Source organism: Pangasianodon hypophthalmus, chromosome 2, assembly GCF_027358585.1.
Source record: "Pangasianodon hypophthalmus isolate fPanHyp1 chromosome 2, fPanHyp1.pri, whole genome shotgun sequence".
Classification (NCBI taxonomy): domain Eukaryota; kingdom Metazoa; phylum Chordata; class Actinopteri; order Siluriformes; family Pangasiidae; genus Pangasianodon; species Pangasianodon hypophthalmus.
Window position 1 is genome coordinate 5,730,057 of NC_069711.1, and position 22,634 is coordinate 5,752,690.

Here is a 22,634-nt window from a genome sequence, read left to right on the forward strand (position 1 = left end):
AAATGGCATGCTTTATCATTATGGTGTCTTCAACCTTTATTTCACAATTACAAAGCTGTAACCACTTACCTTGTGTATATGGGGTATTGAGTGTGGAATGTTTAAGTTAAGGTCTTGAGGTAGAGGTATTCTTGCTGGTAAAAACCCTGCCCTTTGCTGGGCACTGTTGGACAGACAGGTGTTGACAACTGAGTTGGGAGATTCATACTGCTGACTGGGGGAAGGCCACTTCCCCTTTAAGATGGCTTGGCAAATACTGTCAATGCGGTTGATGATAACTTTGTCCTGAAAAAGTAGAAATTTAAAGTGTTAAATTTAAAAAAATAACACATTGAGTGCATGAAATACTTTTAGAAATGGTTATGAAATATCAAATGAAAGACAGACTACACAAACCTTGGGCCACTCGGAGAATGTGTAATGGGGTTTCTCTTGTAGCAGTCGAGCAATGGTTGGCTCCTTTGGATCATGAAGACTGCCTGCCACCTCACATATGGATGGATCAAACTGTGGTGCCTCAACAAAACTATCCCCCAATAAAGCTGAAGAAGCATACACAAATAATTATAATCGGTATAATGGCAGTAAATATTGTTCCAAACCGTTTTATATGATGTAACTACAGATAATAATTTATATATTATTATTCTGTAAATACTTTTTGTTACTCTGTCTCTGTATTCCAGATTTTTTTAAAAATAAAAATAATTACTATGCCTAATGTCAAATATCAGCTTGTGTATACTGTTAGTATGCTTTAGTTTGTTGTTAAAAAATGTTATCACTGAGTCTGTGGAGAAAAATCTTTAAAACATGGTATTCTTGCGCTGCTGTGAGTTAGCCTAAAAAAGCCTAAAAGTATTAGTGTTTTAATTTAGTGTCGTCATCAGTGCATTATCAAATCCCAACCTTGTATACAAAAGAGGATCTAACTACTGGGTCATTCCATGTCAATTCAAACAAATTCCAAAAGGTTGGTTGCATGAACGTCTTCAATTTACTTCAAACTTTTTCTAGGCTATGACTGATATTTGAAACTGAGAATTATGAAGTACTGCTGATCAGTTATTGATACTGATACACTGATATAAAATATAGCTGGTTTTACATTGGACGGGTGTCAGATTCGTTGTACAAATTTAGCTTTCTTCACTTTTTGTTGGATTTTATTTCAATAATCTAACAAAGTTTTCTCATCAGAGCTGAGGTACTTCTCAGAGAAACCAGAATGTCAGAATTGTATCTGTCTAATTATTTGAAATAATGGCCCTTCAAAATGTATATTTACAGTAGTACTGATACCTTTATTGACACCAAGTAATACTTCTACTCAATTATAAGGTTTCAAATTTAGGACAATCATAAATCACACCTAGTATTCTGAAATATTAGACAAAATTTACTATGCTATATACCTCAATTTTCTTTCTATAGCTTGTATTATTCCACTTTCGGAATGTAATCACAATTTTTCATTCAGCAAGGTTTAGGATATAGGCAATCCAAATATGGGTAAAATTGAAGATTAAAAAAAAAATAAAAAAATTGAGAAGCATAAAATCCTACGTTGACAAGCAGCTAAAGTATAATCCTACTCCTATATACAACTCCAAATTTCATTGGCATCACTATGCATCACTATGAAAAATAATTCAAGATTTTGTAAAACTTGAATGTTTATGCACAAATGTACAAGTAATTTTAACACAATATAAACCGTTATATGATGAAAGCAAATATATCATATATCTTCATATTTACCTTACACTGATCAGCCATAACATTAAAACCACCTGCCTAATATTGTGTAGGCCCCCCTTGTGCCACCAAAACAGCTCTGACCCATCGAGGCCTGGACTCCACATGACCTCTGAAGGTGTGCTGTGGTATCTGGCACCAAGACGTTAGCAGCAGATCCTTTAAGTCCTGTAAGTGGCGAGGTGGGGCCTCCAGGGATCCAGCACATCCCACAGATATTAGGAAATAAAGTTGCCATGAAGGGGTAGCAAAGTAACATCCACATAAATGCCAGGACCCAAGTTTTCCCAGCAGAACATTGCCCAGAGCATCGTACTGCCGCCACTGGTTTGCCTTCTTCCCATAGTGCATGCTGGTGCCATCTCTTCCCCAGGTAAATGATGCGCATGCACCAGGCCATCCACATGATGTAAAAGAAAACATGATTTATGAGACCAAGCCACCTTCTTACATTGCTCCACGGTCCAGTTCTGATGCTCACGTGCCCATTGTAGGCACTTTTGGCGGTAGACAGGGGTCAGCATGGGCACTCTGACCGGTCTATGGCTATGCAGCCCCATACACAGCAAGCTGCGATGCACTGTGTTATGACATCTTTCTATCATAGCCAACATTAACATTTTCAGCAATTTGTGCTACAGTAGCTCTTCTGTGGGATCGGACCAGACGGGCTAGCCTTCACTCCCCACGCACACCAGTGAGCCTTGGGTGCCCATGACCCTGTCGCTGGTTCACCAGTTGTCCTTCATTGGACCACTTTTGGTCAGTACTAACCACTGCATACCAGGAACACCTCACAAGACCTGCCATTTTGGAGATGTTCTGATCCAGTCGTCTAGCCACACAATTCAGCCCTTATCAAAGTCGCTCAGATCCTTAAGCTTGCCCATTTTTCCTGCTTCCAACACATCAACTTTGAGAACTGACTATTCACTTGCTGCTTAATATATCCCACCCCATGACAGGTGCCATTGTAATGAGATATTCAATGCTATTCACTTCACGTGTCAGTGGTTTTAATGTTATGGCTGATCAGTGTATTTGACTATTTGTGTTGCTTCTTATAATAAAGTTACATCTGTGAAACCTAACATACTAAATGTTTGTGTATAAGGCCCACATTCAAGGTAACAATGGTGGCATACTGCAGTAATATTAGCTAGCTATATAGTGAATAAATCACGATGGGGCATGTTGTTATAGGAATAAGTGGTTAAGACGTTGGACTCCTGATCAGAAGGTTGAGAGTTCAAATCTCAGCACTGCCAAGCTGCCACTGCTGGGCCCTTGAGCAAGGCCCTTAACCCTCAACTGCTCAGGTGTATAAACGAGATAACTGTAAGTCGCTCTGGCTAAGGGCGTCTGTCAAATGCCATAAATGTAATGTAAATGTGATGCCACTGCCACCCCGAAATTGTTAAGTTCCTGTAACAGCTGGCCCTGAAGTGTTTTATTCCTCTTATACCACACCTGTTTGCAAATAATTATTTATTTCTTAATTCATTAATGAATCATCATTCTTTTCAACCATACTTTTTAACACCATAATTTTTTAAACATTCATAGTTACATTTCATGTTGTGGAACATCCAGTTTCTGTTATCACTTATGTTAGAGCAGTTATAACAAATGTTCCCTCATTAGCCTCCTTTTTCAATTCAATTAAATTTTTTTTGCATAGCACTTTTAACAATAGACATTGTCACAAAGCAGCTTTACAGAAATATATAAATTCAGGATATACATTTTAAATTTATGAATTTATCACTAATGAGCATGAAAGCGGCAATGGTGGGAACGAAAAACTCCCTGAGTTGATAAGAGGAAGAAACCTTGAGAAGAACCAGACTATGGGTTATACCGGATAGGGCGATTATAAATAATTCCCTTCTATGACTATATACTATATGGTCAAAAAGTGCAATTGTGTAACCATGAACTACAACTTTTTCTCTCTCCCTCGATGTTATAAGACAAGGTAAGAAGAAACCAGAAAGCTCCTCTGTCCTGAGGACTCTCCTACATGCAAGATTTGCACACATTTTTACTTAAAAATGTATACTTTAATTCACAGTATTTACAGGCAAAATAGAGCCTATACAGAGGCTATATGACCTATCTAGAGAGATCTACTCAGAGCTTGTCTACGATGCGCCAAGAGAAAGTAGTCCAAGCAGATTACTAGTCGGGCAGGAAAAACACAGCATAAATATTATAGCACATGAATACTAAATGAATACAGCATGTGAGTACATTCAGAGCTATTAATTGTTTAAACAATCAGCCTAACAGGGAACACCTGGGCAACAAGAAACACCTGCCAGTCACAGGTTCCAATATTTTTGATCACTTGAAAATAGGTGAGTTTAAACAAAAGGTGCTATATTTTAAGTTTAACACATTTTAACACATGTTTTAAGTTTAACACATGTTTAACACATCTAGATGTAAATATCAGGAAATGAAAGCTGAAATTCTGATCGATCATTTCATATTCAGCTTTTGATCTCAAACCCAAATGTCTTCGGTGTATACCAAAAACAAATGAATTAGCCCTGCCATTCCAATACTTTCAGAAGGGATCGTGTATATCTGTGTGCGTGTGTGTGTGTACTTTTTATATACACCCACTGGTCACTTTAACAGAAACACCTGAACACCTGCTCATTTATGTGGTTATCCAATCTGAGGCTATCATGGGCTCACCAAAACTGGAATGCTGAAGACTGGAAGAAGAACAGATGATTGGGTCCAGTCTGATTCCAGTTTGGGTGAGGCTGTGCCCATGATAGCCTCAGATTCCTGTTCATGGCTTCCAGGAGTGGAACCCAATCTGGACTTCTGCTGTTGTAGCCCATCCACCTCAAGGTTCAATGTTTTGTGCATGTTGAGATGCTTTTCTGCTTGCCACAGTTGTAAAGAGTGATTATTTCAGTTACTATATACTTAATGTTTTTTTTTTTTGCATTATTCTGTTGTGTGTGGAAAATCCCAGGAGAGCAGTTTCTGATATACTCAAACCAGCCCATCTAGTACCAACATCCCTGCCACAGTTAGAGTCACGGAGATCACACTTTTTCTTCATTCTGATGTGTCTAATAAAGTGGACAGTAAGTGTACCTATAGAGGGATATTATAATCAAACTGCATGGTTGTGTTTATAAGAATTTCCAATTATTACTCCCAACATCTATCTTGCTGTATTCTTTCTACATTTTTTGATGAACTAGCAAGTAAGAATAATCCTCTTAAATCTTTAAAAATAATTATAAAAAGTGTACTTAGCCAAATAATGGATTAACATGATATATTGATGCAATGATACTGGGTAATGGGTTGGGCTCTGTATCCAAGATAAGGACTAAAACTGAACATAGAAACTGGTAAATGTACTGTACCTGTTGTCTTTGTTTCTTCTTCCTTCATCTCATCCTTCACTTCCACATCAGCAGCCTGTTCCAGGTGTGGGGTCATTGTGGTGCTGTCAGGTTTGGGTTTGACCTCTGACTCTATTGAACCCAAGAGTAACTCCTGTTTTATGTCATGGTCAGCCTCAGGGTCTGGGAACACAGAGTGGTCTGGTACTGGGGTGGGAAAGGTGGGAAACAACGGAAATGAAGAAGGCAAAGTATGGGGGGAGAGTGTGGGGTTGGCTGGACTATTCTCTACTAGTTCTAAAGAATTTTCAAGGGGTTTTCCAGAAGCTTCTTTTACCAACAATTTTTCACTTGGGTCATTGGGGGATCCTTCAAGTAGTTCCTCCAGGGTCCCTTTGCATGGTATATCATAAGGTTCTGTTAAGGGCACTTTATCTGGCTCCATTAGGAGTTTTTCACAAGATTCTTCCAAGTACACTTGACAATGATCCTTCAGCTGTTCCTCACTTGGCATGTTGCACACTACCTTCAGGGGCTCCAAGTGATTTTCCATCAGAGTTTCTACAGAGGGCACATTATTTGTTTTGCTTTCAATTTCCTTTAGCCTCTGATCAGTTTCCAAATTACTATGGCCACCATGGGAAGTTTCCTCTTTCTTAAAGTGATATTCTACATGTTCTGCTCTATCTTCTGAACTAGGGTTACAATGTGTGATGTCAGAATCACCCAGCTTTGTTTCTAGCTCCTCACTAATGGACCCTGCTTGGTCAATGCCTACATCTGAAAGTGCAAGTGGTTGGGGAGCAACATATTCAGGTGGACTGGCAGATAAATCTGGCTGTTCCATGGAAGTCTCTCCAGCATTTAGATCTTTGAACAACATGAAGCTTGGTGCTAGTGGTTCTACATGGTCACTCTGTGAGTCAGAACTTGGTATGCTTAAACAGCCTGTAAGTGGATCCTCCCGTTCCTGTCCATCTTCAGACTGAGGAGGGTCCAGGAATTCTGTTTCCAGTGAAGGCTCCCCCAAGATAGGATCACCTTCATTGAAAATATCAGAGGTTTCAGCATGATCTGAGCTTCCCCACGGGGTCTGAAGTTCATCTAGTTCCACTGAAGGGGCCATTAACCCAGTCTCCTCTGAGGACCCCTGTTCTCCCACAAGAACGTCATTTCGAAGTTTCCCATCTATAGAGTCAGTCATGTCTCCTTGTGCCCCAGTAATGTCTCCTTGTACATCATATGAATTTAACATACTCTGACCAGCTGAGGCAGAATTAAATGGAAATCCATTGAACGGTTCTTTGCTAGTTTTGCTATGGAGGGAGCCAGAGGTCAAGCCTTCATGCTGTAGAGACCCAAGATCCAAAGAGTCATTAATTGTGGGGCAGTCCAAGAAGTTTTCCCTGGAGTTTGCAGGCATAGTCAAAGTGCTTTCTGATTCTGATGCTGCTACTACTTCTGAGGCTTGGTGATGTCCATGCGCATGCATGTGCTGGTGTATTTGTGAGGAGTGTAAGAGGGTATGATGATACTCTGTGGGCTGAGGAGAATGGCAGTGTCCCAGATAGCAGTGTTGATGGGGCAAGCTTGACACTGGGTTTCCATGGTTTTCTTTCGGGATGTAGTTACGGTAGGTCTCCAGGAAAGACAAATGAGGATCATTCAATATGTAGAAGTCAGTGCGGCTAAGGCCATGCTTGGCTACACCAGTGAGAAGATCACGGTCATGTTTCCCACATTCCCACCAAACAGGCAAGTAAAGACTAGGACGACACAGCTTCAGCCGCTCCTCTAGGAGTGGGTGATTCAACACCTGCTCACGAACCTTTCGCATGAGCTCAATGCGGTACAATGTACGAGCAGCTCGTTCTTCAGTAATGGGTTCTATACACAGAGTGGGGTCAACCAGACCTACAGTGGAAAAAAGTCAGAAATATAGTTTAAGTAACAAAACTAACCTATCCAATGTCATCCCTTTATCCATCCACCTCTACCTTCATCTTTCCTTGGTGGCAGTCTGCAGGCAGTACGACACATAGACACAAAGCTCCAAAAATATCTTTCCAAACTTTCATCTGTTTTTCTCTCCAAACGAGCAAAGATACGGAACTGGCGCCAGTCAAAAACCTTCTTCTCTGGGTCATACACCACACCAAATGAGGACACAGTACGATAGAAATCAGCTTGTTCACGGCGTGTCCACCTGTAACATGAACACACCAAAAAATTATGGGACAAATTCATTCAGTTAAAATCAGCTTTAAAACTGTAACTAAGCCTAGTCTTAGGAATTGCTAGTTCTTGGCTAATGTTATGGCTCCAAAAACATTGTAAGCATAAAATGGTTTCTTTGTTTTTAAATAATATAATGGATGCAAGTGAAGGACTTTCAAGTAATACCAGAAAAAGGACTTAATGACATGACTATGGAGGAATGACACAAAAACAGGAAGAGTAAAGGGCTGCGGAAATCAGCAGAGTAAGGAAGCATGTGTAGTGTATGTAGCATGCAAAAAGGTGCAGTTTGGCTTGATTATTTCCTTTTTATTCACCTGTTCTGCCAAATCATTATTATTACTATTTTTTTTTAGATTAGCACACTAGTACTGAGTGGATTAGGATTCTTGTTAGATTTTTTTTCCACCATAGTCTGAGCTGTGAGAACTGAAAAATAACTGAAAAAAGTTTTTTTTTTTTTTTTTTATGTTCACATAACCTAGGCTAATTAAGACCATAGAATGCCTTTTTTATTTTGCTAGGAATGATATCTGCAACAGCACACAGTGCCTCAGAGTGCTTTCAGTCATCATCTGACATGTTTAAAAGTTAAATTATATTCATGTCCCAAATTACTAGTGTCTTGCTATAAACCGCATGAAACAAAAATCAATAAAGAATGCTTTTTTAATATATATATTTTTTAACCAGCGCTAAGTGATTTTTCTTTTTTTATACTGTCACTGGAGGTTGTTACAGTGGGAACTTGTTTAACCATCACCAGGCACAGACCTACTAAAATGTGTAAATGCTGTTCACATGTATGTACACGGAACTGCTCATTGGTCTAAATGGGGAAAGTCTATTTATGTATGTGCTCCACTGGGTGAAATAATACTAAATAGTTATTTGTTTTTTTAAAATGTAGATACAGTCCCTGTAATAAAAGGAAATGTTGCTGTAACACCCAAACCTGTAAAATGAATATGTAACAAAAAAGCCTCTGACATTGCTCACCTTCTTTGCCACTCAAGGAAAAGTGGATCAGAATTTGTCGTACAGCGTCGTAGCTCCTCACCCAGTTGCCAGGCAACAGGCCCAATGCCCTCATGCATGAGAATTTCATGACGAAATGGTTCACGGCGTGTGTATCGCTGATAGGCAGTGATAAGTCGTCGTAACCTTGCTGTAAGAGCAGATGCTGTCGGCCATAGTGCCTGACCTTGCTCCACTACCTCCTCAGCTAATCCATCTGGACGAGTCACTACATCAAAAACACAGTGCTTCTGTGACAATAGCACATACCTAAATACCAGCAATGCATATCATCACACTCAATGTCACACTAGGGGTTGCATGACTTAAATTGTACTAGTCGACCAGTAATTCAAAAATTACAAAAAACTGATTCAGGACATTGCTATTTTTAGGCTCTTTAATTAGTGTAGCAAAGAAGGCATCACACCAATCTTCAGTCAACAGTCATACACAGGCTACAAATTATTAGCTTCTTTGAGGCTACATTGTCAACAATAAACGTGAATAAATTCATGCAATAAATTGTAAACAAAATAATAAATCACTCAATGATCAGCCTTACTTAGGTGGAGGATGCAAAAACCTGTGAGGTTTTTCTGCCATGTTCAGCTCCAGCCTCAGTAGCAAAAGTGTGCATAAATTGGCCTCTGTGAATTATCTAGAGCACCGCTCTAAACTAGCTGAGTGGCATTGGATAGTGAAATGCAAATTGCTGCAATGAATGCAGTCTTTTGCAGAGTGCACAATCACTCTGCCACAGTGCAAGGATTTTATTTAAATTTTATTAGATTTAAAGGATAACAAAAATAACTGTAGAGAAATTTCCTTCAGGAACGGGATTAAAAAATAGTCTTGCACACACCTCTACACTCTATAGAAATTAATGTCAAACTGACAATGTTCCATTAAAGCAAAAGAAAATTTTTTAAACATGTCTTCTCCCAGCAAAGTTTTACACAGTGTGAAATCATCAAAGTACACCATCAAAGTACAGGTAACCTGGTTTTCTTTACTGTCTCTCTGCATTTCCATCTGCCTCGCTGTCCACAGTCCCAACAGCTGAGCAGTCGACTAGTCGACTAGTCGCAACCCATAGGACAAATTAGATATGTATTTGTATTTGACATGTTAATATGCCAAGCAAAACTTTTCTGTGTAGTTCACAAACAAATTTTGGAGCCACTAAGGGAACATGGTGATGAAAAAAAATATGAGATGGGAGGAAAATTTATATTTCAATGCTCTTGCATTGCTCACAAAAAAAAAAAAACTCACGAAAAAGCAAAAAATAAATAAATAATAATAATAATTGCGAGAGAACCACAAAGTTTGTATTGAAAAAAAAAATTATATTGAAATATAAATATTCCTCCCATCTCATATTTTTTTTTTTCCATCACCATGTCCCCTTAGCGGCTCTGTAAAAACATACCTCCAAGAGAACTGTCATGTTTCACTGTGTCCTCTGAGAAAGAGTTTGCCTGCTTTGAAGAAAGCACATTGAATGTTACAACATCAAAATTTATGCCGTTTACACTACAATTTTCCAAAAATATCGTTCACCTGACATTTAATCATCACCTTTTTCTCTTCTTTGTCCTCTATTCCCTCTGGCTTACCGTCTACTTCTTCTTTTATATCATTGCTCTTGATTACACTGCAAAACATTTAATCAAATAAAGCCTATTTTGGCAGCTACAACAAATTACAAAGTATGAAGTCAATCAAATTCAACCAAAATAAAATATGTTCATATGAATGACTTTCTTATTTCTTATGTTTAAGCTGTAATGAATTGTTAAAAACAGCTGGCCACCTTAAAACACAACCCCTACTATTGCTGTCAAGCACAATTTACCTATCTGTTACATCTGGCGCAGCCTCAGCACCACCCTGCTCTGCCGTAAGTGCGATGACATCTGGCATGCCCACCCGCTCTAAGAAACAGAGCTGAGGATCTGCGCGCATGGCATTGTACCGCTCATACCCTACACAATGACATACACCAGTTAAAGTCAACATAAAAATGATTAATGTAAAAATAAAATGTACTAGTTAATGCCCATCCTTCAGTAGTTTCATCCTACCGTGCTTGTGTACCCCAATAAGCAGAGATTTATCTGCCTCAGCATCCCACCAACCAGTAGGGATTTCCATGTAGTCAACTTCCGGCAGGGCCACCTCTAGTTTGCTACCAAACGCACACAACTCATGAGTTAAGCAATAAAAAAAAAAAATAAGAAAAAGCAAACAGTGCATCACAACCAGTTAGTAAAAGCATAGCTGAGCTACTGCTTAGACTAAAGTTTTTTTTGGGTGAACCACTGACAGTTGACACAGTTGCTTCACAAAATCTTTTAATGTAGAAAAAATAGTAGGCTGGCAAACACAGTACCTGGCCGAGACTCCTTCTAGAGCCTGATTGGCAGCCTCCCCGAGTACCTCTGCTTTAAGGTAATAGAGCATTCGCACCCTCAGCAGCACCCTATACACAGACATAGCGTTGGTTTGCATTTTAACATCTTTGGTCATGCTGGGGTGTTACCATATATATCCACACCTACACTGCGGATTCTGTTTTTCAGTCTTCATAATTGAAAGTATTCTTCAGTTATCCCCAGTAAAGATTTTTCATGGCCTGCAAATTTGTTTGCTATTGCTAAGCTTAATAATAATAATGATAATAATAATAATAATAATGATAATAATTAATAATAATAATAATAATAATAGTAATAATAATTTTCTTTACTATGTATCCCATCCAGGGTGGGTTCCTGCCTCGCTCACAGTGCTCCCAGGATAAGCTCTGTACCCACTGTGACACTGATCAGGATAAAGCAGTTATTGAAGATGAATGAATGATGTCTTAGTCCAGTTACTTTAATATAAGTTCAAATGTACTGCAACACAGAAGCAAATCAATAAAGTGTGTAACTAGGACTGCACTGTACAGTCATGGGAAAAAGAAAGTACACCCTCCTTCAATTCTATGTTTTTATTTATCAGGACATAAATAACAATTGTGTGGTCTTCACCAACTTCTATAAAAATACAAATAACCTCAGGTGACAAAAACAACAACAAAAAAACACAACCGATTTCAATGTGTAGTCATTTTTCCCGCAAAGTAAACCAACATTCAGAAGCCAGATGGGAAAAAATAAGTACACTCTTCCTACTTCCACAATCACTAAGAGAGTAATTAGCAGTCAGTTGTTACTAATAAATTGTACATGATTAGTTAATCATCAAGAAGTGTGACTACCTCTATAAAAGCAGAACTTTTGGCAGTTTGTTGCTCTGGAGCACTCAGGTGTGTGTCTACATCATGCCAAAAAGAAAGGACATCAGCCATGACCTAAGAGAAGCAACTGTTGCTGCTTCTACATTGAGAAGGATTGTTTATAAATGGAGAGCCTTCAAGACAGTTGCCAGTTTCCTAGGAGTGAGCAAATTCAGTCCAACGTCAGACCATTAAGAGAGATATAAAGAAAAACCCAAGAGCTATATCATGTGACCTACAGGCCTCTGTAAGCACATTAAATGTTCATGACGGCATGATCAGAAAAAGACTGAACAAGAATGGCTTTCATGGAAGGGTGGCTAGTAAAAAGCATCTTCTCTCCGAAAATAATATAGCAGCATGACTTAGGTTTACAAAATTGCATCAGAACAAACAACAAAAGTTCTGGAACCATATCCTTTGGACTAATGAGACCACGGCGGAGATGTCTGTGGTCACACGCCGTGTTTGGTTTTCGCCAAACATGGCGCTGTATGTGATGATCAAACACCCCATACCAGCTGTAAAGCATGGTGGTGGAGGGGTGATGATTTGGGCTTGTTTTGCAGCCACAGGACCTGGGAAACTTGCAGTCATTGAGACGATCTTACACACACACACACACACACACACACACACACACACACACAGTAGTGAACACACACACACACTGTGAACACACACCCGGAGCAGTGGGCAGCCTTTTTTTTTTTTTTTTTTTTGCTGCGGTGCCGGGGAGCAGTTGGGGTTTCTGAATGTTGGCTTACTCTTTTTGGAAAAAATGACAACATATTGAAATCTGTTGTGATTTTTGTTGTCACCTGAAGTTACTTGTTTGTTTATAGAACTTGGGGAGGACCACACAATTGTTATTTAGGTCCTGATAAATAAAAACACAGAACTGAAGGAGGATTTCCTTTCTTTATCCCATGACTGCATATACAATCATATACAGACAGCGCCAGAATTACCACCCTTGGTAAAGATAGGCAAAAAAGCAAATGCCTTTGTGGTTAATTAGCTTCACCTGACACTGAAATATGAGAGAAACCTAACCCTAACAAAAAAAAAGGATAGATGCAAGTCATGACCAAGTCTCCGAATCTACATGCCAGTAAATTATTTTGATAGCATGCAATAAGAAAGCCCTTTCTTTTCTTTGTCCTATCTAACCAATTGCATTTTCTTACCTGTATCCTAAACCTTTTTGATTTTAATCCGTTCAACCATTTCAAATATAACATCAACACAGAAAGCAGTGTTTTGATGTGGCTCACTTGTTACAGTGCTGTTTGAGGTGTTTCTTGTAGCTGTCGTCCTGGAGTACTACTTCTGGGTTACAGTGAACTAGCCAGTCAGCATTTTTTAGCTCAGGAGGACTTAACTGGTTCTTAAGTTTCTTACCCTTACGGCCCCGGGGTACAGGAACAGACAGTCCTGCACAGAAAGAAAATCTAAATGAAAATTCAGTGACAACATATCAGTGTTTAATAATATTCTGGTGAGCATGGAAATGGCAAAGTTTTACCATTCAAGTATTACTGGCACCCTTGATGACTGATTAAAAAGATTAACACAAGCAATACATGATATTCTGATATTTTTGCAAAACACACAAAAAAACATGAAGTACTGCATTTTCTCTTAGTCCACACAGAACATTTTCTCTTAGTCCACACAGAACATTTTCTCTTAGTCCACGCAGAACATTTTCTCTTAGTCCACGCAGAACATTTTCTCTTAGTCCACGCAGAACATTTTAAGCTCCTTTATATTCTTATATAGGTTTGTGCATATGGACTCCCCTCTCCCATTCAAACCACAGGTTTTCACAGGGTCAAATACAGAAACTGAGACAGTTAATGCAAAAATAGATTTTTCGGGCCGTAAAGTTACAGCATATTGTATCATATTGTTCCATACATGGCTCTACATTCAATACATTCAACAGACTGGATATTAAAGGTCGCTATTACCTGAGTGGTTATGGAGTGCTTGATTGTGCCCATCCTTGGTGGGTGTGATTAAGTCCCAGATGAAGCTCTTGATCTTGTCGTCACCTTTGTAGTGACGGACACAGTAGGCAAGCAGTGCTCTGCACAGCACTTCCATGTCTCTTTCTGTAAGGTGCCACTTAAAACGTCCGTGATTCAGTATGTCCTTCCAACGCCCCCACCTGTACATATAGTTTGAATATTAATATTAATATTCCAGCCAGTATAAACATTTTTAATACAAGAATACCAAATTCAGTGGCTTTAACAAAGAAAATATAACTTAAAACACATGCATATAGTTCAAAAGTCACTATGGTTACTGACTATTATTGCAAACAAAAAAGCCTTTTATTTCTCTCCAGGAAATAAAATGGTAGTTACATATGGAACTGTGGTTCTATGAACCCTGCCGGGGCAGTGAGTATCACCTGGGTATCTTTTCTTGAGTGCGCGCACATGCACACACACACACACACACACACACACACACACACACACACACACACACAAAACCTTCCAACAAGTGATGCAGTAAAGTATAACACAGTATTTGCAATAAATACTTCTATCATACACTTCAATTTACGGTTGAACGGTAAAAATCATATCTAAAAGAGACACTCCTTGTGGACTGTTCAAGAATGCCCGATGACTTCCTTAACCCTTAACCTGAGCCTCTATATGGAGCTCTCCAAAGCACACAAACAGCTGGTCAGTGATCCACCGATTTCTTTCTGCAAGGAGAAAATGTGCACTGGACTAACACCTAATGGGTGCATGCACATGTCTTTGTCACTATTACTTTCCCTTGTACTATTGGTGACAGGTGCTAAGCTTTCAACTAACGCCAAAACCGCTTTTATGTCTAACATTCTTTTTTTTCTGATCATATAATATCTAGAAAAGAACTTGGACAGGCACTCAGGCTAGTAAAGACTACTTTTCGGTATAACCAGTCTTGCAGGTCTTGCAAGACCTAGACCCCTGTGTTTGGGGGTGGTCCATGTGTATTTTCAGATACAACGCCAAGATTCCACAGCAATTTCAGTGAATCGTGCCATTGAGGCAAAGTCACAACCTGATCTAGCACAAATGTGTTTTAGTGTTTACGTTTGCACAGCGCTGCATCCTGCATAACTCCGCGTAACTCCACGTATCCGCTGTTGCAGTTTCTGAAACCCTCCTATGCCCGAAAAATGTGAGGTTAGCTACATTACATACAGAGCAAATGCACTCTGTGTTAGGGATACAACCCATATGCCATACCATCATATTCATATTCCAAGGATTTACACACAGAGCTTTATCAGCCACCAAGCCATAAGGCCACCAGTGAGTCAATGTTAGTGCTTCCTTATCTGCCACTGGAGCCAGAATGTGTGTTCTTTGATTAAGTTACAGCTTCTATGTGATCTTGAATGTGCATAAGGGCTCATTAATAAAACTGATGCATTGTGGGATAGCCCAGTCACAATCACGGGTGACTGTAAGTATTAGGTATCGATCAGATGTGTATAGGGGAATATCCAGCTTCAATTTCACTAAGGCAGCCCTAAAACCACTTTAAGAAAACATTAAAAGAAAAGGCCTTGTCTTTGTTTAGAGAATATCACTACATGTGAAAAAGTCCATTTTGAGCTATTATTTGAAAATTAATTTATTCACAACCAAGGGCTGCATTATTTCATGACACTGCTTATACCAGTTGGTCACTTGATTTACAAATGGGGTCACAAAGAAAATCAAAATCTCCTCTTTAGTACAGCATTTTTATTTTGAAATGTCACTGGAAGTCACATTCAAACAATCCACATTTAACATGCTATTTTAGTCTTTTTCTGCTATCATGACATGCTGTACTAGCATAGGAGTTCTGCAATAAAAATGGACAACTTTCCCCCGTCATCTACCTCCACTTAAACTAGCACTGTGTCTCAAATCTCAAACGTGTGTACTATTCTAGACCATTTTTGAATACTTTGCATGGAATGGCTAAACGTGTTCAACTTGGAAACCTGATGGACTGGGATTTTTTTTTTTTAGCTCTAACATTCCATCTGGTGAATGTTGCTTTTAATCATCTAAATGTACTTAAGATATATAGGGAAAAAAGGTTCTTTATAGTTAAGCCCTGATTCCTTTGTACTATAGCTGTAGCAGTAGAGATATGTACAGACTGAAGGATTGTAAAATAGGTCTTTCAGGTCATTCTAGCTTATATTTTATACTGCACCTTGATGGTAGACCAAAGAGAACATTGTGGAGGTTAAATACTGGCATGCTGAACTACGCTTCATTTAGAACTGCAGTTGCAGCAGACTTAAAAACATATCTACAGGATAAAAATAACAGAGATGTAAGTCCAGCCATATTATGGGATGCAGTCAAAGCAGTTTTGAGGGAAAAATCATTCGCACTGATAAAAAGGTTTAAAACTGAAACTTTACTTGATCTGCAACAAAAGCTGAAGAAGTTGGAATTGGCCTAAAATATTAATAGACCGCTCTCTATTCTAGAGCAAATTAGGCTAACTAGGCAAGAAATAGACAAAATTCTCAGTGAAGTAGTGGAGAACGGTATAAGGTTCATGAAGCAAAAGTACTATGAGGCAGGCCTGAAAGCTGAAAAAGTTTTAGCAGGAAGACTAGGGAAAAAACTAGCAGGACACACAATATATAAGATTATAGAGTCCCTACTTCAAATAAGAACCAATGACCTCGATGGAATTTACAAAGTATTTGAAAAGTATTGTAAATCCCTTTACACTCAACTACTGAGTCCACTATGAGTCCACTATTGACCAGTTCCTAAATTCTTTAGACCTTCCCGCTACTGGTACTGTGCACAACGCTAGACTCATTTCACCTCTAACTAGTGAGGAAATTTGTAAAGCAATTTCTAGCCTTAATAATAATAAGTCATAAGGTTGAAAATGTCATGTTAATGTGTCATGCCAATGCTGATATATCTGCATCAACCTGAGCCTCATGAACAAACAGTTTATAGGTCAAAAGGATTTGTTACATTTTAAGACATACAATATGTGATCTCTTTACACCACAAGATGGAAGCATCAGGCAATAAATCTGCATGAGCAAGCATTTCTGACATTCTTATTTGTATTCCACATTTCAGATGTTCTCTTATCAAAACATTCAAATCCAAAGCCACAGTACTACAGCATTTAGCTGACTACCAACTTACTTGTCATACACTGACTTTTTTTGTTTCTTTGGTGCAGTATTACATTTTTTGCTAATTATTGTGTCATGTGGAACATTAGTGGAAATAGAAAAATAAGAAGAAAAAAAAAGAAGCAGCTGCAGCAGAAGAGAAATTACTATTATTTTTGTTGTTTTTAATGCTGTTTATAAAACTGAGTAAACATATACTGTCATATAGTGAATATATGTACAATACAACATTATACAGATTAGATTAGATTCAACTTTGTCATTCCATTGCTAGGAAGCTGGGGTCAGCCATGAGACAGTGCCCCTGGAGCAGATGTGGTTAAGGGCCTTGCTCAAGGGCCCAACAGTGGCAGCTTGGCAGTGCTGGGGCTTGAAGCCCCAACCTTCCAATCAGTAACCCAGAGCCTTAACCTTTCAGCCACCACTGCCAGATTAGATTATAGTTACTGAAACATTCAGTGTGCAATATTACATTGCAGTGTGCAAGATATATTTTGCATGACAAGATGACAGTATAAGCCTATAAATCTAAATAAAAGTGCTTGGATCCTGATGATTGCTGCTTACAGCTATATTTTAATGTGCTTTTCTATAAAGAGATGGTTTAGAGGATAATCTGACCAAGAACTCATCTGTTAAGGTTGCAGCTCTCCTTAATATAATTAATAATTTAAGTTTTCAAGATAAAAAAAAAGTTTCTGACTTGCTGTCTCCTCCAATCTTCTCTGTTAAAGGAGCGATACTATTAATTAATTAATTGTATCATATTTATGTACTATAATAAATTAATATTTATGTATTAACAGCCCAAAACATAATTAAGACCATATTATTATTAATTCTAAGGTCTGAATTATGTGTAAATGAGTCACGCCTCTGTTTTCGGCAAACTCCGCTCCGCATGCATAACTGTTATCAGATAAGTATGCTGTTATGCCTGAAGTGTTAATAAGATTGTGCAGAAAACCGGTATTAAATGCTCACTATGCAAGCTTAAGTCAACAATGAATATGGCCAAATTATATAATATTGCCAAAAACTAATAACCCATATTTTCTTTTCAAGTCTGTAATTTACACAGTGATTAATCAATCACAGTCCAGGCTGTAAACAAAATATGTGAACCCTTGTATTTAATACCAGGCAGAACCTCCTTTAGCAACAATAACCTGCACAAAACACTGTCTTGATCAGACCAGACTCACAGCAAGAGTGAGGATCCATGTGCAAAGTCTGAGCATACACTGTGAACTCACAAAACAATTCAGTGTTGTTAACCAGGCAGTTTTCGGAGCACGGGTAGTCACAATACAATCCAATAGAGTAAATCAAGAGAGAAGACCGAGGGGCAAACACAGCACAGATGATCAGTAGGATAACAACATACATGACCATAATATTTGGCAATCAGTGGGGACCATGACATCTGCTGGTGGGAATATCCTGGGTTGGTATGACATTTCTGCAGTTGTTGATCACACTTGCACAAGAGTCATCCCAAAACATATATTTTCTTTTTTCATCTACCCTGTTGTTTATTTACTCTTGTGTTTTGGGTCACTGCCATAATCCATCTTCTATTAAGCTTCAGATGATTGGCCGGTCCCCTGACATTCTCCTGTAAAAGTTCTTGATGCAATTTTGAATTCATTGTTCCCTGAATTATTGCAAACTTTCTAGGCCTTGAGGCAGTAAAGCATTCCCAATTCATGATGCTCCCTCCACCATGCTTTACAGTTCGGATTAGCATTTGGAATTAGTGTGCAATGCCTTTTTTCCAACAAAGGCATAATGCTGTGCATTTCTGACAAAAAGTCTCACAATTCAATGTCCCAGAAATGCTGTAGAACATTTGGGTGGTCTTCTCTAAACTTGAGACATGCAGCAGTATATATTTGAAGACATGAACAGAGACTTTAGAAAGTTGTAGAGATTTGTGGCAGGTGTTTTACTGTGATCCTGGTTGCTCATGATCCGATCTTTTGAAACAACTGACAATAGTATCACAAATCAGCAACATTCCACCTACTGTGATGGCTATCAAGTTGGACAAATTAAATTTCTGTTGCAAACATAAACTTTGTTGTACATCGTTTCCTTTTATCCTATTTTGTAGTCCTATACAAATCTTATAGCCGGTGTATTCTGACTTTGGAGCAGAGTGACAAAACATATTTCTCTGATGCATCTTAGCTTCCCTTTGTCCATGCTTGCCAAACAGGTAACGCTGTGCAAAACATGATTAAATTAAGAAAACAAAACAATCAGAGTGTTTATCAGGGTTACATGTTTATGCACGAATTCAGAACACATGCATATATAATTTATATAATTTACTTAAATTTTACAGTGAGCTTATTTGCAACTCATAACTCATTCGGTTTATCTCATTACCATTACTGACCTTGTTAACTTGTGGTTAATAATAATTATTAAAAAAAAACTAACTAAATGTTAATGCTAGTGACTTCGGCTACAGCTGACTTGTAACCAGCTTCCAGGAAATTTTTTTTTGGTCTAATGATGTAATGTGTATACAACACACATGATGGATTTCTGGCCACAACCCCTTCTTTTTCTCCCGAGTCAGCCTCACTGCAGCCTACACTCCTCCAAAGCCATGAGCAATACAATTAGCAATAGTTAGAGGGCATGATAGGATGACTGTGTATTGCACACAATCTCACAAGCCTAATTTGAAGCCTTTTCCAGCTTCATGCATCTCTACATTTCTCCTTTGAAATCTGATCAGGATATGGTTTAAAAAAACAGCTCTTTCTTTAGAAAGCACAGACTCTGTCAGTGACCACACTTGGCATCTTTTATAGGACACCACTACAACACACACACACACACACATTCAATCTCTTCTCATTAACTGGAATAATGACCAGGTAAATGAATGAATGTAAAACTTAGAACGGGAAGTTCAATGTTTTGGAATTTTTTCTTTCTGTACGTAAAGAGATTTAAAAATGCCCAGATATTCTATAGCATTTAAAATATCATGTGGGATTTTTAAGTAATAAAAAAGTCTTCAACTGCAATTCTGTGTTCTAATAAAAAATATCTTTTTTTAGCCTGTTAATACATAAATTCATAGCATATAACCATGTGTTGTTGTGTATGTGCAGATCTATGCAGTGCATATTATCTAAGAAGTGAATATTAAGAAAGCTAGTGTCAAATGGTGTGCCACCTATTGTGTGTGTGTGTGTGTGTGTGTGTGTGCGTGCGTGTGTGTGTGGTTTTTTTTTTTTCTACTGTAGAAAGTCTATGGAAGTGATTTGGCAAAGACCCACCAAAACATAGTGGGTTTGGCTGGTCTTGATAGGGCATTATTTAAAAAAATTATTTATTTTTATTATTTATTTTTAATTATTATCTTCATATTACCTGACTGGAATAACTGGCATGTATGACATATTCCTAAGTCAAAATATTGCCATCTAATTATTAGTGCCACTCAGAATGCTAATAAACATTAAGACTTAACATAACACTTAACAGTGATAAATGGCAGCTGTTCCTACTTGAAACTAGACAAATGAAGCAAGATAAAAGTATGCATGTTGAATTATTAATTTGTACTGGTGCTTGATAGAGATATGGAGCTTTATTTACTTTATGAAGATGTGGAGCCTTTCTGATACAGTGCTTTTGGGAAACCAATAGTTTGTCGAAAGAAAAGGTACTAAGCATGTGTGACAGAGACTGACCCGAATATGAGCAGGTTCTTCTCCACTCTGAAGCATTCTGCTCGAAGATATCGCTTGTTGCGGTCACCAAGGCGTCGTGAACGACAGGGACGCTCCTCTGTGTCACTGTCTAGCTCTGAGAACTCCATTAGCTCATCATCCTCAAATGAGTTGTAGTGTCGTGTTTGTTTCCGCACACGTGGTGTATCAATCACAAGACTCTCCTATAGGATATGTCAAGAGAAGATGTATTATCGAAACACATACATTCAGTTAATGAGACTGCTTCCACTTGCTAACAGGATGACAGCATTTCCCTAGAGCACACAAATGCATTTCTTGGTTTTTACCTTCATCTCCTATTTTGTCATTGTTCTTGCAGTTCTCTTAAATCTCAAAACAAGTAGATGATTAAATCCTGATGTAACAAAAACATTTTACATGGTCCTGCAGATACAGACACACATGGGCCTATAAATTAAAAAAAACTGCTTATACACTTTCACCCAAAGCACCTTTCTCATGTGACTTAACACTACACATTATGACCAGTAACCCTAATACTCATTATATAGAAAATATGTACAGTCAGCTCCAAAATTATTGCCAGATTTATAAAGGCATAAAAAGATTATGAAAAATGTCTTTAAATCATGTACATTTATTCTAAGAAAGTAAAGAGTTGAGTTTTATTGTCAGTGTTACCATGACAAAGAGAAGAGGCCAGTCAGCCTGTTCAGCTTTTTAATCACTCTGCTTGTGTTGTTAGCATGTTTTAAAGTGTTTCCTTCTCAGTAAAGCATCATCCAAATGTGATTTTTAATAAGACAGCAAGAAAAAGAGTTTGTGACCACAGTAAAGCTGCTCAGCATGTCACATCTGTTCGACATTCAGAAGCAAAGATAGGCTTGGTATGTATCCTACGATAGCTCCCGAATGCCTGTAAATTTAAATATAAGGAGACGCGTTAATGTAAACCACAATTGATAGATTTCAAATCACTGGCAAGGACTGGCATGAATTAGTGCAATTTTATATTTTTTTTCTTTAAATTCCCCTATTTGCTTCAACCATGATGAAACCCAGATATTTAAATCAAGTCTCTTTCTTCTCTTTTTCCCTGAGCCCTTCCCTCAGAGATGCCCTTGGACTAATTCTCTGGCCCAAGGTTGGCACAGTGTGGCATTTTTCCTGATAAAAATAAATGGACAATTGGCATTTTTACCTTCTCTTCTTTTGAGTCAATCTCCAGCTCAGCAATTTTTGCCCATTTCTGCCAGAAGTTCGGGTCATCCAGAGAGATGTCAGTTCGGTTTCCAGAGGAAACAAAGCTAGCCTGGGAAAGTACATAAAATAGACTCTGAGCCAACACTTCAGATATTGTCATTTTATTAAAACTGTTAATCATGTTGAACAAGTCATGTAAATTAAACATTAGATTAAAATGTTTAAACACACTTGGTGCTTAGGTCTTTAGGATTCTAGACTTACTTTTTAAAATTTTTTACATTCATTTTCCCCCTTTTTAAAACAAACAAAAAATCCACTATTTACCCCAAATGCATGCTATCACTTTTGTGCCCTCATCTATAAATATAATTTTTAATAAACTGTGTAACAGCCAGCAGCCAAAACACAAAAGGGTCTTTAAAAAATTTAGTTATATATGAGGCAGTCAGGAAAAATCCATCTGAAGTCAGTAGAGTGGGGTTTTTTAAAAATTGGACACTTGTAGTAAAAGACAATAATAACAAGAAATTTAGCCAAGAGAACAGAAATGACTGAATTAATCAGCAAATATTTCCCAACCAATATGTTAGTGTGTTAGTCTATCGCAGGTGATCAGACTTAATTTCATAATCGAACTGATAATCAGAATTTCCTATTGTAAACATATAATTCTTTCAAATTTGACAGTAATGTTTTTCCACAAGTAGATTAAGTTATAAATGTAGAGGTAGGTGGGTCAATTTTTCGATTTTCAGCAAAAGAGAAACATATTTCAGTTCATGAAAACTGTGTAGTTTTCATACCATAAAAAGTAGAAAATGTCAAACAGTAATTAC

General features: G+C 38.0%; 1 protein-coding gene across 9 annotated transcripts in view; it reads right to left on the bottom strand.

Moving 5' to 3' along the window:
• Nucleotides 1-22,634, bottom strand: part of chd6 (chromodomain helicase DNA binding protein 6) — a 102,008-nt gene that overhangs the window by 10,794 nt on the left and 68,580 nt on the right. For 8 of the 9 annotated variants that reach the window (XM_053228965.1, XM_053228979.1, XM_053228961.1 and 5 more), the window contains 14 exons: nucleotides 21,794-21,904; nucleotides 20,590-20,792; nucleotides 13,656-13,855; nucleotides 12,957-13,116; nucleotides 10,789-10,878; nucleotides 10,481-10,584; nucleotides 10,252-10,381; nucleotides 9,975-10,050; nucleotides 9,826-9,877; nucleotides 8,373-8,619; nucleotides 7,133-7,341; nucleotides 5,157-7,049; nucleotides 397-542; nucleotides 70-285 (listed from right to left, as the gene is read on the bottom strand). In XM_053228965.1, the coding sequence (XP_053084940.1) occupies nucleotides 70-285; nucleotides 397-542; nucleotides 5,157-7,049; nucleotides 7,133-7,341; nucleotides 8,373-8,619; nucleotides 9,826-9,877; nucleotides 9,975-10,050; nucleotides 10,252-10,381; nucleotides 10,481-10,584; nucleotides 10,789-10,878; nucleotides 12,957-13,116; nucleotides 13,656-13,855; nucleotides 20,590-20,792; nucleotides 21,794-21,904 (3,837 nt within the window). The remainder of the gene's footprint in view (nucleotides 1-69; nucleotides 286-396; nucleotides 543-5,156; nucleotides 7,050-7,132; nucleotides 7,342-8,372; nucleotides 8,620-9,825; nucleotides 9,878-9,974; nucleotides 10,051-10,251; nucleotides 10,382-10,480; nucleotides 10,585-10,788; nucleotides 10,879-12,956; nucleotides 13,117-13,655; nucleotides 13,856-20,589; nucleotides 20,793-21,793; nucleotides 21,905-22,634) is intronic. The other variant, XM_053228963.1, reaches the window with a different exon arrangement.